This window comes from Rhynchophorus ferrugineus, unplaced genomic scaffold (assembly GCF_030347505.1).
Source record: "Rhynchophorus ferrugineus isolate W39M unplaced genomic scaffold, kcgeb_rfMv2 rfM3, whole genome shotgun sequence".
NCBI lineage: Eukaryota > Metazoa > Arthropoda > Insecta > Coleoptera > Curculionidae > Rhynchophorus > Rhynchophorus ferrugineus.
Window position 1 is genome coordinate 66,738,828 of NW_027472582.1, and position 16,825 is coordinate 66,755,652.

A 16,825-nucleotide genomic window follows, 5' to 3' on the forward strand; every position below is an offset into this window, starting at 1 on the left:
GTTTTGCTCTACATTCGCTCCCATATCAATATAAGCGTATATAATAACAGGTATCAGATAAATAATTGATAAGATTATCAAATTAGTCTTCACAAGAGACAACATAAATTGGTCTCCACGCGGTACTGATTTAACACCTATGGACTTTTCTTTACACTCATAAATCGATTTTATTCGCGCGTTTGAGACAACATTTCTCACAAATCGTGAACATTAATTTATTGTTGTATAGACTATAGTCTTTTTAAATTAATTCATTAAATATAAATTTTCTTTTGAAATATCTTGTTACTAGTCGTTTTGCAGTAACCCAAAATTTGTTTTCAGTCACCTATATCCATGTATTCATATAAAAGGACTTTGATCCTGTTGTTCTTTAGAATCAAAAGAAGAAACATTTTGTTAACGCCTTAATTAACACTTTGCTGCGCTTTTAAAATCATAATAATGTGGCGATAAACTGGGATTTTCCGTTATATTCTTTCTTATGGTTCTTTTCGCAGAACATATTCAAAAATTCATTCGATGGATATATATTTTAGTACTGGTTCGTATAGCAGTAAGTTGTTATGTAACAAATGATTCAAACTCAAATCCTAGAACAAAGGACAACAATTTTTAGGCAAAAATCAGCTTTATTGGCCAAGATACATTTCTTCAAGCGTTATAGATTCTGTCTATTATTCCTATAACTTTTTATACATTTTTTGTAGAAAGATATTGGAGTTTGAATGATTTGAAAGAAATTATTTAAAAATAGGCTTCAATTTTAGTATTCAAATATTAATTTAATACTTCATGTTGCAATTCTAATTACGTAAATTCCTCATATTACATAAATATTAAAAGTTTATTCAGATATAATAGGTGTAATATATCAACCAGAACTTTTTTACTGTCGCATTTACATACATATTTCGTAGATAAATTAGATGTTAGTGACCAAAACAAGATATACCTAGGTACCAAATAAGTAAGAATCTAGTGATTTGGAATTAAAATATCCCACCCTACTTTTTCTTATGGCTGAGGTTTTAGATGCGTATGATATTGTATGATACTTATTTTTATATATCAATCTTAAAGCTTTTCTTATGGTTTTTGTTCTGCATATTTTAACGTAATAAGAGATATGTCTTTCTCCATTAAAATTCTTTATGAATTAATTTGCTATAACAATTTTAATAATTGACAACCCGTGAATACTTAATGTTTATAAATATTTTCATTATAAAATAATTTCAGACACACACTGTTACAACTATTAGTTCTTAACTAACTGTATATGTAAATTTGAATTAAACTATGCAAATTTTTTACTGTTACTATGAAATACTACAAACATATTTGGTCGTACTTTCCTTATACATCTTAACGATTATTAAATAAAGTAACGGTATAAAATTCTCGTTAGTCGTCATACGGCAAACCCAAACTGACTATCCATCAAGCATAAAAACAAAAAATAAATATATATCATTTACTAATATAAATTCCAAACAGATAGATTCATCGAATAAGCCTTCAATTATTTATTTCCTATAAATTAAGTCAATTTAATAATTCAACGTCTCTTAATTGGGGTATACTGATTAAATTGGACAAATATCAATCTTTCACTTATTTGAGAAGCTCTTTATCAATTATAAACTCCTATCGTTCTGAATCTCTCTATTTACTTGATTTTGGTTTATTGTGACTAAAAACGCTTTTAATATTATGAATAATATATTTTACTAGCGACCCGCCCCGGCTTCGCACGGGTGCAATGCTGATACTAAATTAAATACACTACAGAAAAAAAATGAACGTTGTATATAAAAACATAGCGGCCCGCTCTGACTTTGCACGGGCATAAAATATATATGCCTATGCCACTCAATGAAAACATGATTAAAATCGATCCAGTATTTTTGGTTCATTCATTACTGCCCTTGACCTGCACGCATTAAATTTGGAGTAAAACAATTCCTCTTCCCCTATACTTACTATGAAGATTTTCTGCTATCTTTGGAATACCTAAATTCATACAATTTTTATTACATTACACATTTTTAAACGCAAATTTTAAATTTGTAATATCTCCGAAAATATTTGTTTAATTTACATGCTGTAAGGAACCATATTGATCTATATTAATTGCACACTGTATTTAAGGTACTTAATTCGTTCAGGATTAATGCCGTATTGCTTAAAATAGCTTCGTAAATAAGCCATTTTCTCACGTAAAAAGTAAACAATAAAAATGGTTAATGTGGGTTATCCCTAAAAGATAAACATATACCATCGCGGACTTTTTATGGTGTATAATACTGTAGTACATTAATTTGATCTAACTCATAGGGTTAGGCAGCGTTTTTGCTAATTGCTAAATAAGCCTAAAAAAATAGGTTAATTTACGACATCACGTTAGAAACCTCTAAAATTAGCAATGTTGCCTTAGTATATTATGCATGTATTATACATATAAACCTTCCTCTTGAATCACTCTATCTATTGAAAAAAACCGCATCAAAATCCGTTGCGTAGTTTTAAAGATTTAAGCGCACATAGGGATATAGGGACAGAAAAGGCGACTTTGTTTTATACTATGTAGTGATGTAGTAGTATAGTATAAGATTATAAACAATTAAATTTATAAAAAAGCAAAATATGAATTTATTACATCCTGAAGTGCTAATAAGAGCACAAATTATCGCTATTGGAAATTAATTAGATTGGTTGAATCAACGTCTATTCTCTATTATATATTATACAATATACTGTCAATGGACAATAGAAGTCGTTAATGATGTACGTTCCATTTGCGAGGTGTCCCTACTAATCGTAGTAAAGAAACTTAAGATATAATAAACAGCCTGACCAATGTTAGGCAGTGTGACCAACGGTTTCACTAAAATTTAAGATTTCAAAGAATTGTGTGAACACTAACATTGGCATGTCTTCCAATGATATTTTAATAATTTCATCATTACATGATGTTTAATAAAAGCCAGAGACTAAAGACAAACAAAGTAGAAAGACTAACTGCTAACTAGTAAAAAAATAAGCCTAAATTATTCAGGAACTTCAGGTGTAGTTATATCAAGACAACACTTATCATTATCGCAACATCCACCCCATTTAACTTCATTTGACTTTGGGTGAAATATTATCATTGATAGGTCCGAAAACGATGTTCATCGAAAATATAATTAATAACAGTGTTGAATATGAAAGAACATCGTAAATAGAGATATTGAATTGAATATATTCTATATTGAAGTTCAATATAGAATAATAAAGTTTATTTCAGGGCATAAAATAATATTTTTTATCAAAAGACAACATATATGGAACACTTTACGTAATTAAGTCATATATTCTATATTTGCATGTATTCTAATAATGTTGTCCCTTTAAAAGGTATTTAATGAGGAAAATTGGTACAATATATTAATTAACCGTATTAAAGTAACACGTCGATACTGTGTCCTAATTAAGATGTTGACTGGCAGCGACCCGCTAAGATATACTGCATCTTTCTACAGTTTTAATAATCAGAGGGTGCTATGTCTGGTGAATACTCTGGTTCTACTTCTAGCCGAGTGTTGTTACGTATGTTACTCCCTATTGATGGAATTTCTATTGAAGTCGGTAGATATCTGTAGTAATAGTTTCATTCAGTTTTAGCAGCTCCTATTACATTACCTCAATGATCTCGCGATATGCACATAAATGCTTTATAGCTATGAATATTCCGCTTCTGCGTCGATGCGAATGATGCACCTAGACAAACCTATGGCTGTTTGCACTTGGGATTATCGTAGTAGATTCACCTTTAGTCTTCTCAATACGTCACAAGAAATTCTTCCTTTTTGTCTAGCAATCAATGAAACTGTAATATTGCAACGGTTTGAAAAGGTGTTTTCAGTCAATTAGTGAGGTAGTAAGTCTTGCGATACATTGCCTTCGAACTTCTGTTTTGGTCCTTTAGGCAGTTCTTTGTCGTTAAGCGTTTAAGTCATTGAAACCTAAACCGACAATTGAGCTATGACGAAACAGCATTACCATACATTTCCAAAGTTTCCAAGCGTTTGATCGACCGTCCTCCTCCTACTTCTACTCCACGAGTAGAAAATCTCACCATCCCAGTTACGCCGGTAACCAGACTGGGTAAGACCGGATGTCTTCTGGGATGGTCTCTAAGTTGACCACTAGCCATTATACCGAGGACCGTGGTTCGAAGCCCACGTCAAACAGTAGGTCCAAACGTGATAAACTCTCGTTGGTAAAAAGGATAGTTAAAAATTATATATATAAAAAATGTAAGCAAACACCTTTTAAGTTAAATTATATTATTTTTGTTTATTAAAATGCGGATATATTAACTGTATCGAAAGACCCTGAATAAAAAGATTGTCATCTTGATCAAAAATTAGCATTTAGGCCGCAGATTCACCAACCGGCAAATTGCTACGTCAAAATATGGGTCAGTAGCGTGTAGACTCATTCTCCAAATATTTTATGCGTTACGCCGGCCATATAGGTTTGTCGAAAACACAGAATGGTTTTTAATTTAACGGTATCCTGCTGTTTTGAAGGTACCTGTTGTACGTTCCACTTTAAAATGATCGCATCAGAGGCGTGCGACCAATCTTATTCCGAAACCACTTAGCGGACCTGCAAATATAATAATTAAAAACCTATATGGAACATTTTAATTATAGTTTTACAATAGCGGTAAATAAATTATTGTAATGTCCATGCAGATCTGGTAAAACGTGATATATTTCGATCGTATTTTGCGTGAGAATGCACGGAAAAAATCTAATTGCATTGTTTCACACACAATCATTATATACTGTTAGCTGAAATGTGTATAACCCATTTACCTTAAAGTTAAACTTAACGTATTTGTCTTGTCTAAATTACGAACAGAAAATGGGTGATTAAAATTACAATCGGTGCAATTACTATTGCATAGGTGTAGATTGTTCTGGTTAAAATTTCTCATGGTATTCAATTGTTTCGATGCCATAATCGTATATAATTATTTCAGCATAATATAAAATAAAAATGAAAACAAATATTTTAAATCAAATAATATTCAAATTATTCAAAATATTAAGTAGATTCAATTCGTATACATTTTTATATAAATATAATTATTAATTATACAATTTATAATTTTTTTATATACCTAAGCTCCTTAGATGCCTTGAAATCCTTAATCTACATGAACATAGCTGCATTATTTTTTATGACATCTTTATTAGATACGTTTAATACAATATTAATTATAAATTAATTTATTACTACATTTCATTTGTACTTGAATTAATTCACAAGCAAGACGAGTGTGAGAAAATATATCAATACGTATTCCTCAATTATAAAATTATAATAACATAAGCTACAGTTTACACTAAATGTATACACTTTATATAAGTTCGTATGGTTTGGTTCGCTTCAATCTCCTGACATCCTGCGCACTGTCCAGCAGTTGTATTGCTTCCATGTTAGTATGATTTAGAAATCTTCTTTCGTGTTTCAAGGCGAAATCTTGGATAACTTCGCAAATCCATTTGATTTCCAGGGCATCGTGTAGTTCTTCGTTGGTTACGTAGCGATAGGCATTGGTAATCAATCAAGGAACCTTGTTTTGACAGCGTTGGATGACTAGTTGATTTGAATTTTTTGTGCAACCCCATATTTGCACCCCATAAGTCCAAATTGGCTTTATGATTGTCTTATAAATCAACCTCTTTGATTTTAGCTTTTTTAACTAATAGCTGCATTATGATATGCATATTCACCAGATCAAAATCATCATTCTATTTGTAAATTAAAGATAATAAAAAGATAATCTATACCAAAAATATAATCAATCAATCAAATTATTATTCCTTTACCTCTCCTTTTACCAACTAGGGGTTTATCTGGACTGGACCTAGAGTTTAACGTGGACTCCGAACCACGGTCCTCGGCATTAAGTCTACCGACTGGCGAGTAACCAACGGATTTTGCATTCTTGCCTAAGACAATCACAAGTTTTAAGCAATCACAAACATAAATTTACGACCATGCCCCAGCAGGATTCAAACCCGCAACTATCGCAACATTAGGTGGACCGTCTTATCGCCTTTGCCACTGCGCCAACCAAGCCGGCATATTAATATTTTTGATGTAAAAGATTTTGATAATCAAGAATAAATATAGCTTAGGTGGGCAGTTGCATTAACATGTTCCTACAAAATCTCTTTGATCATCAAAATAATGCAAGTTAAGATTGATATAATATTATACAGTCTATCCAAAATAATGGTAAACTCGCGTCATCTAAATGTATGACGTCAAAACGTCGCAATGTTGCCGGATTTAACTTTGACTTTTAGTTTATTTTGGCTTTGATACATAACAACATTCTACTGTAAATAAAATAATGAAACAATTACAAAACAGAACGAACGAAACAGTTATGAAATATAATTTATTATAACATTATAGGACATCTAACACATATATTATTGAAGGATTTAAACTACAATTAATTATGCAGCCATAACAGTTCTCTTAATAACAGTAACTCTTTTCCAAACCACCTAAGTAACAATTGTATATCCAAGTAATGTACTTTACTTTTATTAGAGAGCATATTTACTTTCTCTCCTCAATCATTTTGAACCAAATGCTTTTGTATATTCCGAACGATTACACATAAATACATATTATACACGATTACACATATATCTACGAACATAAATCTTTTACACCGTACAATACGATTTTCTATAGTTATCCTATATTAATTACTATTTTTACAATATTTATACTCACCTTTATTTGTTTCCACTCTTATGACCCCATCTTCAATCAGAGTAATCCCAAATATTAATTTGCCAAAAAAAGCGAAGCGCTAAAATAACGTTTGCCGGTTTGTAATTCTTATGTTTCATATCACAAATGTTTTGAAGAATATTGCAGACCTTTGATAACTAGACGAATTTCGATCGCACCAGACAGCATAGTGCCTCTTTTTAATAGGAATAAAATGAGAACGAAAATATAGTCTGATGTTAAAACGAATTTACAAACTGCAATACATTATACATCTTGACAACATGAGTTCACTACTATTTTTGATATATATATATATATATATATATATATATATATATATATATATATATATATATATATATATATATATATATATATAGACTGATATAATACTGCAGACAAACTTGATTTGTTTAAAAGGATTATAAAAACCATTAATTTTTCAGTATTAATTATTAAGAAATATTTAGGATGGATTAATGTAACAGTAGTTATCTAGTAGTTGTATTATTTAACATGTATTAATAATACATACGAATATATCTATTCTTTCTTAAAATATTAAGGGGTAAACCATCTGTGCCTGGTAATATTAATAGTGGAAACCTATTTTGCAAATGGATACTGTATGACATCTTAACAGTATTGTGTAAAAGATACCCAAAAACCATTCCACGCTATACACCACACTTCATATTTTTCCACGTAAAAAATAAATACAAATAAGATTAATATTCGTATTAAAAAAGGTAGTTTTATTCTATGGACATGCATTTTAATGTTTTTTCTTTTTTTTTTCAGGTTACAATGAAGTGTCTAAGAACTTTAAGTGTGCTACTAGTGACGTTATCGGTAGTGTCCTGTATGGCATTAGATTCAACATCTCAAAGGTATCTTGAGGACACACCTCGATCTGTTACAAATTTAGTTTTAGATATGCCTAGTTTAAGTACGAATCATGATGGGTCTGATATTCATCAACAAAATTCTTGGATATTACGCGACGTTAAAGATGACGGTAATAATGTTAGTGTACGTAAACTTAATGATTTTCTTGATTTCGACTCCGATAGCAAACAGAACAACAACCAACCTATAATATTTACAGTACCAAGAAAGTTAAAAATAACAAAAGCAGTTAATCGAAAAAATATTACTGGTGTGACGAACCATAAAAGAAGGAAGGTACAAAAAACACGGAAGGTTACAACAAAACCTAAAATACAAAATAAAATATCTAGTTTAAGACCTAACAAACATAGTACCATACCTAATAGAAAAATTATTACTAAAAAACCATCGGTTTTCAAACGGATTAAAGTAACCACTCAAAAACCAAGAATAGTAACTCAGAAACCCCATAAACTTTCAACGTTTGCACCTATTAAAATAATACTAACAAAACATACTACGGCCAAGCCAGTCAACAGTACCCCTAAATATTATGGCGATATCACGACTTATAAACCAACTACCACGAAAATTAAGGTAACAAAACCTAAACCTACCGTTCTCCAAAACCTCAGTACTGAATCTGCGTTAAAACAAAATTGGTACGAAGAGGGAGTACCATATCCGAATCCCATGCCCGAAATCAGTTCTATTTCACCACCTTTTTCGATAGATGACACTAGTTCATCTATCCTGGAAACAAGCTTTGATAACGTTGTCCCGGAGGATCCGTTAGTTGGGAACATCAACGCCGAAATATCCACCAATAGTCCATCGGCCATATTACAGGGAGTACCACCTATTTTACCACTGGTTCCTGAAGACGCCGTAGAAACAGTACCAACGAGCGAAAACAGTATACCAAACGCTGTAAATAACGCTATAAGTACATTTAACCTGGATTTAGTACCCTCTGATGTAAACCGTGATACCATCGGCGGTGGATGCCCCACTGTTCATATATCAAGTTCAGTCTTGGGACCCCAACAAAGGCAACAAGAATGCTCGGATCTAAATTTAGTGTTGAACACTCATTTTCATCAAAACCAAAACCTTCCTAATGACCGAGTGCCACAGATTAGTACGTACGAATCGGAAAGTCTGCCCATCGAGGCGGCTGACAGTGTTGAAATTCTTGCGGACGAAGGAGTACTGGCCGATGAAGTAATCCCAGAAGAAGACTTGATCGGGGAAACAGTGGTTGCAGATGATTTAGCTAACTCGGGTGTAGTAGACCCAGTGGTTGATGATCTGGCCAACTCTGGGATAGCTGCTGATCCGGGTACGGTTTCGGCAGTAGAAGCACCAGCGGTTTCAGGTGGTAGTCCTGGTGCTGGGGGTACAGGGGGTAGCGGAGGAGGGCCCGGTTTTAATCCTCTTTCAAACTTCAAATTTCCTGAGTTGAAGCCTATATTTAAAGCGCTGGGATATCTGGGCCGGGGTATAGGTTGGCTCGCACAACGACTGGCCAATCCGTGGCTATATATCGTGCCGATTGTTCTCTTCTTTGTTATTGGATTCAAGTCCATCATGCTACTATTCCCCTGGTGGATACCGTTCGTATTTTTATATTTCAGCGCTAAAAGTGAGGAACCCAAACCAACGATAACTCATGTTAACCATAAGCATAAACCGGTTATAGTAAAGCATCATGATAACTGGTTTTGGGATGAACAAACTAATAGTTGGAAAAGTGTTGTTAGACGAAAGAGAAGTATTGATAGTTACGATATATTGAATATGATATCAAAATTTGAAAGAAAAATTGCTACAGATAACAGATAATGACATTAGGACAAATTAGCTTCACCTTTCAAACCATTGTGCCAATAATTATATGAACTAGTGCTTTGACAAGAATAATTCTCTCAAAGACAGTTTGGTGTAATTGTAATTTTGAATATATTCAGCTCAAAATATAATCAATAAGGGTAATTGTGGGGTATTTGGTAAAGGTAGTACCTATAAGAGAACTGAATTTTTACAATTACGATATCACCCAAGCCTCTTGAGTTGATACATTAAATACTTATTTAAAAGTTATAATTAAAGGGTTACTAATTAAATAATAATTATTGCAAAAACAAGATATATTCTTAAAGTAAAATATATTATTTTACGTTGCCAAATAAATCAAATTGTAGTATGTTTTATTAGTATTTCTATAAATTAATCAAGACAAAATTTGACGAAAGTGATTAGTTCTATACAAAGTAATTTCTAGTACAAATATTTTAATTATGCTGAAATTAAAAAAAGGCTCGAATAAGATGGTAATAATATGATTGTACATTTATTTATTTATTTATTTATTATACATAAACTATTTATTTATAGAATATCTACAAAATTGAAAAAATCAATTACTTGATATAAATATTGAAACATAAATATTTTGTTGTAAATATCAGACACATAATGATTCTGTGTTATATTTAAATAGAATCTTACGATTATTGTAAAATATATGATTTATAGTAAGAGTTGTTTTTTAATGTTGCCGTACCCAGTGTTTTATTTTTTCTCCGCTTGGCGTCGTTATTTTATATTTTTTTTAAACTGAGTTAACAAGTTTTTGGTATATCTAAGAATATGTGAAATATTCATTCCAATACTTTCTGATTTTTTGATACCTTCTTGAACTACTTATTTTGGTGACTTTGGACACCATTCATCTATCAGTTGATAATTATTTTGACATTTGATGTGTATATTAGTTATTCATAATTCATCAATTGTGACTTAGGATACAGTTTACGTCGCTTGGAGGGCTCCAGTTAGCGCTCCAAACCATCCACCTGTTGTTATTTGTTGATAATGAATCTTTTTTCATTAAAATCATAGAGTAATATATAGAGTGTTATCTTAATAAATATAATTGGTTTGCGTGGTCCCAACAGGAAGGCGCTGAGAACATCATTTCGCTGAATTTCAATGGTTAGTTTACATTACCATTACAGCCACCTGTAAAGAAAACATTTTAATAGGAAAGCATTTCATTGGCCGATGACTTCAAACATTTAATATATATATATATATATATATAAATATATTATTTATTTTAATTATACATATATTTAATTATAATATATATATATATATATATATATATATATATATAATTAAAAATGCTGATCGTACTCAATGTCAGACACACAAAAATGGCGTCCTCAACAAACCATCGGGTTATAGAAATTGGCCAATTAAATGCTTTTGTAAGGAAATTCAAATGAACCAATAAAAATGTGGTCTCAGAATAAACTAAAAAACTTTTCCTCGATTTCGCCTATTTAAGTAAAACCTCTATATATACTCTAAGTTTCTCAAATACCTTTTTCATTTACGCCAAATATGAATTAATTTCACATTAAGCAACCCAAAAGTATTGTAGCTACTAACCTATGGAGCAAATTAGAGGAAAAAAATTATAAAAACACAATTTTAAAAAATTAAACAAAATTATGTATGTAATATTTTAGAAAATTACTTTTCTTATAACGATAAATATTATCTGTCATTTTCAAATAATGTAAAAAAATTAATCGTACATCTTGTATAAGCACCATTTTGAATCTAAGTATAAAGAATTGTATCAAATATTTCAGTTAAATAAATTGATACATCATTTTCTGGATATTTAACACTAATTAGAAATAGTTGTATTTTTCAGAGTATATTTTTATGGCACTTATTGTTAAAATTATGTATAATTTCTAATTTATATGTTCTGGTTGGCTGAGAGATTAATATCAAGTAAGTATGGCAAATAAAATATTTTTGTATATATATGTTGTCCAGTAATTTAGCCAAAAAGATTCATCATCATGAAAACTTAACACTGACAAAACTGATATTTCGTAACTTAGAAAAGTAAACAGAATTTTAAATGTAATGGTTACAATAATAATTTACACGATATAGCGAACAAAACATTCAAACATTCATAGAAGAAAGGTCTGTGAACCTTATTATTATATATCTTACATAAAATCAACTAAAGTAGATTGTTAATATTATTTTATCTCTTTATTATATATTACAGCAATAACATATAATTGTAAATATGTTATTGAAATCATAGTCAAATTCTGATGAAAACAAACAGTGAGTGAAATGAAACAGTGAATGAAATTTAAATAATTTATATTATACATCCTTAATGAGTTTTCATTTCTATATGAAATCATGTTACTTCAGTATCAGTATACAAAAAAATCAGACAATAAAATGATTTATATAATTTGCTTGACACAGTTTTACTACATTTAATAGTAAGAGATAAGATTTAATAATAAGATAAGTATCTTTTACTTTTTACTTTCATCGAATATTCTTAAGTTCTTACCCTACATTTAAAAAGAATTCATCAACAAACAGTTTGGCAAATGGCAATTTCGAGGCTTCAAGATAATCGAATCATCTTCATAAACCTTTGATTGAAACAGAGACAGTATTGCCTACAAAAAGAAGTGATATATAACTATATAAAGTGATGTTGTGATATAACAGCGCTCTGTTCAAAAGACCTATGTTACAAAGTCAACACAAATCTATTTGAAAATATTCCTTCAAACCATAAGAAATTGAAAAAATTGTTTTACATTCACCAAATTGTCAGAAAAATTCTTGGACACTTAATTGTATCGCGGATTAACATGGCAGAACCATATCTGGACCATGCGTCAACAACTCGACAACAAAATTCGTAGTATGAATCTGTTAACAAGTCGCCACTCCCATTTAAGCAATGAGAGAAAAATAATTATTATTAACGTTATGGCACAAACCCTTCATTAAGCCAACTTAAATATATGGCATTCAATTATGGGGTACAGCAAACAACAGCAATATAGAAATAATGGAAAGGATCCAGAGCAAAGGTTTCAGGAACATGCTCAACATTCCTCAAAGTATGAGCAGCAGGTTTAATGTATATCTACAGATAAACAAATGAGCAAATCATACAATTCATATAACAGGTGGGACAAAAGTGACGATCATTTGCTTTAACCATTGTATTTTGTAGACATCCAAATTTTGTTATGGATAAATATATGCCACAAGAGTGAGCAGAAATATTCATTGAAAATAATCGTCCCATTATTGTTACTCAGCGGAAATTGCGTCAAAAATATTCTAATCGGTCAGTGCCTCACAAAACCACAATTTATCATTTACATGCGAATTATCGATAGTACAGTACGACAGCAGACGGGCCTCGTTCTGGAAGACAACCGTCGTCTCGTAACGCCGAAAATGCAGAGTCTCCAGAAAAATCAATTAGCAGACGTGGTTCCCAGTCCCCCATTTCTGCACGCAATTTAAGGCGAATTTTGAAAACTGATTTGAAAATGTTTCGTACCAAACTCAATTAGTCCAAAAATTGCTGCCGAGCGATCCTAATCAACGAGTTGAGTACAGTAATGATATTTTAAGGCTGTCTGGTGAAATTGAAGATTTTTGGTCTAAATTGATAATGAGCGATGAAGCCAATTTTCTTCTCAGTGTCCACGTCAATAAACATAACAGTCGGTTTTGGGGAACACACAATCCTCAATTAATTCGTGAAACATCATTGCATCCACTAAAAACAACTGTATGGTGTGGTATTCTGCTGGAAACATCATTGGTTTCTATTTTTTTGAAAATGATCAAGTTGTTGCAGTTACTGTTACTGCTGAACGGCACCAAGACATGATTCGAAATTTACTTGTGCCTGAAATGGAAGAGCAAGGACTAGAGGACATATGGTTTCATCAAGATGGGGCCACAGCACACACAGCTAGTTCAAAAATTCAATTATTGAATGACGTTTTTCCACGAAGACTAATTTTGCGAAGTGGACTAATTTAGCATGGCCAGCCAGATCTCCGGATTTAACAACACCAGACTTTTTCTCATGGGGTTTTTTAAAATCAAACTTTATGTGAATAAGCCCCAAACGATTCAACATCTTAAAGACAATATTCGTCATGAAATTGAAGTAATTCAGCCTCAGATACCAACCTTACTTATCTTTTCTCTGAGCAAAGTTATAGGCAATTAAAATGGTAGCAGGACTTTTGTCATGTTGTAAATAAACTGGAATTGGCGGTGAGAGAAATAGAAGGATAACAATATGTGAAGCTCAAGAGATGTGAGATCATCAGTTTCAGCAAAAATGAACAAAGATGAAAGCTGCACCCATAGGTTGAAACCCTGTGATTAAAAAAAATAAGAGTAAATAGTTTAAAAAATGGACATCACAATGATTTATTGCTCTAAAATAGATTAGCGTGACGCAGAACAGAGACAGGGAGAAAACTTGTAATTGGAACATTCCTGTTGGACCAATTCATCGTCCCCAAAAATCTCTGCAAAAAATTTAATTTAGATTATAATAAATATTAAAATATTACTAATTTAATTTTCTACATAATATATTAAAGCACATAACTTTTAATTTATGCTGTAGATGTTCTTAATGGCTTTTATCCAAATATCATTATCACATTACCTTATTATATAAACATATCATACATAAGGTAATAATAATTAGTTAAACTTATTTGTTTCAGGCCCATGACAGTGGCAGAAAACAACACCGTCCATTATATTATCAAAAAAACTACCGACTTCAATAATTCGCTGGTGTTCGACGTTCGAACACCGCCGAAAATACAAAACGAGATTCAACAGAAACTCAACCTTCAGCACGTTGAATCTTCACACGCTGGTATCGCGATTCCCATCGACGAGGACCTGGAGACCCTGGAGGCGAGTACGAAGAAAATGAACTTTTACAAAATCGAGCGACCCACCACCACCAAGGGCGGATTATCCACTTGGATACTTCTCAGCGGACAGGCATCATCTACCACGTCGAAACCGCCAACGAAAAAAGTTAGCATCAAACCAGTTGTGGTTAAGGAACCCGTAAATAATACGGTGGTCATTAGCGACAAGCCGATGAAGATTATCAAGCCAATATTTAAGCCACGGACAACCACTGCCAGACCATCCACAACCAGCAACACGAACGCTAAAACCACCACCGTTAAAATAAGTTCTTCAACTAAAACAACCACCACTAAGCCGATAAAGTTAACTAAAATAAAGGCGTCCTTATTGAATACCAACAACAAAAATAACATCTCCCTAGTAAATAGTACTACCACAACTACACCCGCAGTTACCACCATTATCACCACAAACTCACCAACCACCGTCAAAACTACAAAAATAACAAAATCCAAGAAACCTGCTACTACGACCACCACTCCTGCTACCACCACCATTCTCACCACCACCACTGGTCTTTCCACCACCAGTATTAAATCCGATAATTTACCTGCTGAAGCTAAAGAAGGCGAACAAGAACTATCCTCCAACGATAAGAAGAAAGAAAAAGACCAGAAGAAGAAGAAAAACAAAATAAAGAAGAAGAAGCAGGATAAGAACAACAAGGAACCAAATAACAAATTAAAGGAGGTAGAATCAGCCGGAACCCAGCTCTACAGTTACCTTAGAAGTGAAATCATACCAGTAACAGTTGGTGTCAGTTTAGTGGGACTCTTAGTCACAGCTGGGTTGGCCAGTTACTATTTCCAGCCATTCGGTGCCTTCAGTTTACGAAGAAATGATCCTCAAGATCGAAAGGACACTTATGGTGGTTATTATTACCAAGATGACTATTCTAACGCCGTCAGAGAGGAAGACGCTTTTGGCCAAGTTATTGCTGGTATGGATCTGAAGCCAAACAACGATAACTACAAAACATCCACCAAGAATCCTTATCAGAGCGATATCAGATATCGTCAGGTAGACAGACGTTCTGAAATGTACATGACGCCATCCCCAATTAAGACCTATACTACTGCTAGTGGTGAGTACGACCACACGTATCCTAACACCAACAAATTCGTTGTTGGTAGTGTGATCAAAGAAGACATCCAAGAAGTAACACCCGCAGTAGTACCTGAGCACGGACCCAGAAACTTGAAAGTACAACCACAGAAATTTATAGTTGGTAATTCTCCAGATGGGGCATCCCCAAGAAATTTGAGACTGCGCAGGAAGAAAAGACAGACGGATATTTCACCAGAAGAAAACGAAATCATCAATCAAGAAACATTTGACATAGGTGCAATACTGCAAATGAAAAACAAAGGAATCAGCGACGTTAACGATGAGGTATCAGAATCCTACACTAAAACTACATCGATATCTGTGTCGTAGATTTTACTATCTATGTGAGAAAGTAACAAGAACACAAATCCCAAAGATACAGATATTAACATATAGATCATTATCATTAAAGAATAAGATTGCATTTGGCGCGCTCTCTAAGCATTCATACATACATTATGTACATATAAATTTTAAAAAAAAATTAAGCTCAACAATACGTAGGAATCGAATTGTTTTGCAACTTTATTTATTTGCGTTACCAAAAATTCTCTAAATACTTTACTCTCTTGCCTGATTCTCATTATGTCTATTAGACAAGGAAGTTTACTCTAAAATTGTGTATTAAAATGGCAGTATTTGAGAGTAACCTAGGAAATCGTTTAGTGAATTTTAAGGTCACAATTTAAGACAAAATGGTGAAGGATCCCGGGATGGGAGAATTTGTACTCTCCATGTTTAGTATAAGGTTACTATATGTAATTTAAGACTGTTTATAGTAATTATTAATAAATGATTTTATTATATTTAAACATCATCGTTTATTGTTTGTACTTTTCCAAGAATATGTTGTATTAAATTTTTTTTTGAATATATCAATGTTTTTTTTCCTTAAAATATTTTAAGGAAGGCTTCTTCTGAAGGAACAATGATGCTTCTATGATTTTTTTTTTCGAGAAATAGGAGCACGTATACAAAACAACTTCCTAGATAAGATAACTAGATAGTAAGATAAGAAGAAGAAGAAAATAGAATGAATTTTAGATTTTGTATTTTTACAAATATGCTAATAATAATGAAGATATCGTCAAGTCTCTGGTTCTGGGAAAACATTGCTTCTCAGTATTTTGTTTTACAATATTTAAAGGATTAACATATTATTCTA

The 16,825-nt window shown here is 32.1% G+C and overlaps 1 protein-coding gene across 3 annotated transcripts in view; it reads left to right on the plus strand.

The window, feature by feature from the left end:
• Window positions 1-16,118, plus strand: part of LOC143193300 (uncharacterized) — a 172,539-nt gene extending 156,421 nt beyond the window's left edge. The window contains exons 2-3 of one of the 3 annotated variants that reach the window (XM_076399437.1): window positions 7,624-7,712; window positions 14,331-16,118. In XM_076399437.1, coding sequence (XP_076255552.1) covers window positions 7,630-7,712; window positions 14,331-15,990 — 1,743 coding nt within the window. In that variant the 5' untranslated portion in view covers window positions 7,624-7,629 and the 3' untranslated portion in view covers window positions 15,991-16,118. Of the gene's footprint in view, window positions 1-7,623; window positions 10,255-14,330 lie in introns of those variants that run through there. The other 2 variants (XM_076399436.1, XM_076399435.1) reach the window with 2 other exon arrangements.
• The last annotated feature ends 707 nt before the right edge of the window (window positions 16,119-16,825 follow it).